General features: G+C 38.9%; 1 protein-coding gene across 1 annotated transcript in view; it reads right to left on the bottom strand.

The window, feature by feature from the left end:
* Positions 1-82: 82 nt before the first annotated feature.
* Positions 83-357, bottom strand: part of LOC119590916 (formin-2-like) — a gene marked incomplete in the record, with an annotated part of 1,087 nt that continues 812 nt past the window's right edge. The window contains 1 exon segment of the mRNA XM_037939654.1: positions 83-357. Within this exon segment, the coding sequence (XP_037795582.1) occupies positions 220-357 (138 nt within the window).

A 357-nucleotide genomic window follows, 5' to 3' on the forward strand; every position in this document is an offset into this window, starting at 1 on the left:
TTCTTTTTGTCTCTCGTTGCCACATTCTTGATTCCCGCATAATGCAAACAAATCTGTCCAGAATACAAATGAAACAAAGTTATTTATGTGAATTAATGTTTATTCGCAAGGAGAAAAATCATCCTTTTAAAGACTGGTGGCCTAAAATCTATATGTGATTTATATGACACTTAGTTGATATATATATAATGTGTAAATGTTTTGGTTTGTGAGATAATTTTAGTAAGGAGTTGGGGGATGAGGCAGGTAAGGAGGACCATGAGGAATCACATTAGTAGGAGAAGGAGGACCATGAGGATAGACGGCTTGGGGATAAGGCGTACCACGAGGAATGACCGCGCCAGGATAAGGAGCGCT

Source organism: Penaeus monodon, chromosome 28, assembly GCF_015228065.2.
Source record: "Penaeus monodon isolate SGIC_2016 chromosome 28, NSTDA_Pmon_1, whole genome shotgun sequence".
Lineage (NCBI taxonomy): Eukaryota > Metazoa > Arthropoda > Malacostraca > Decapoda > Penaeidae > Penaeus > Penaeus monodon.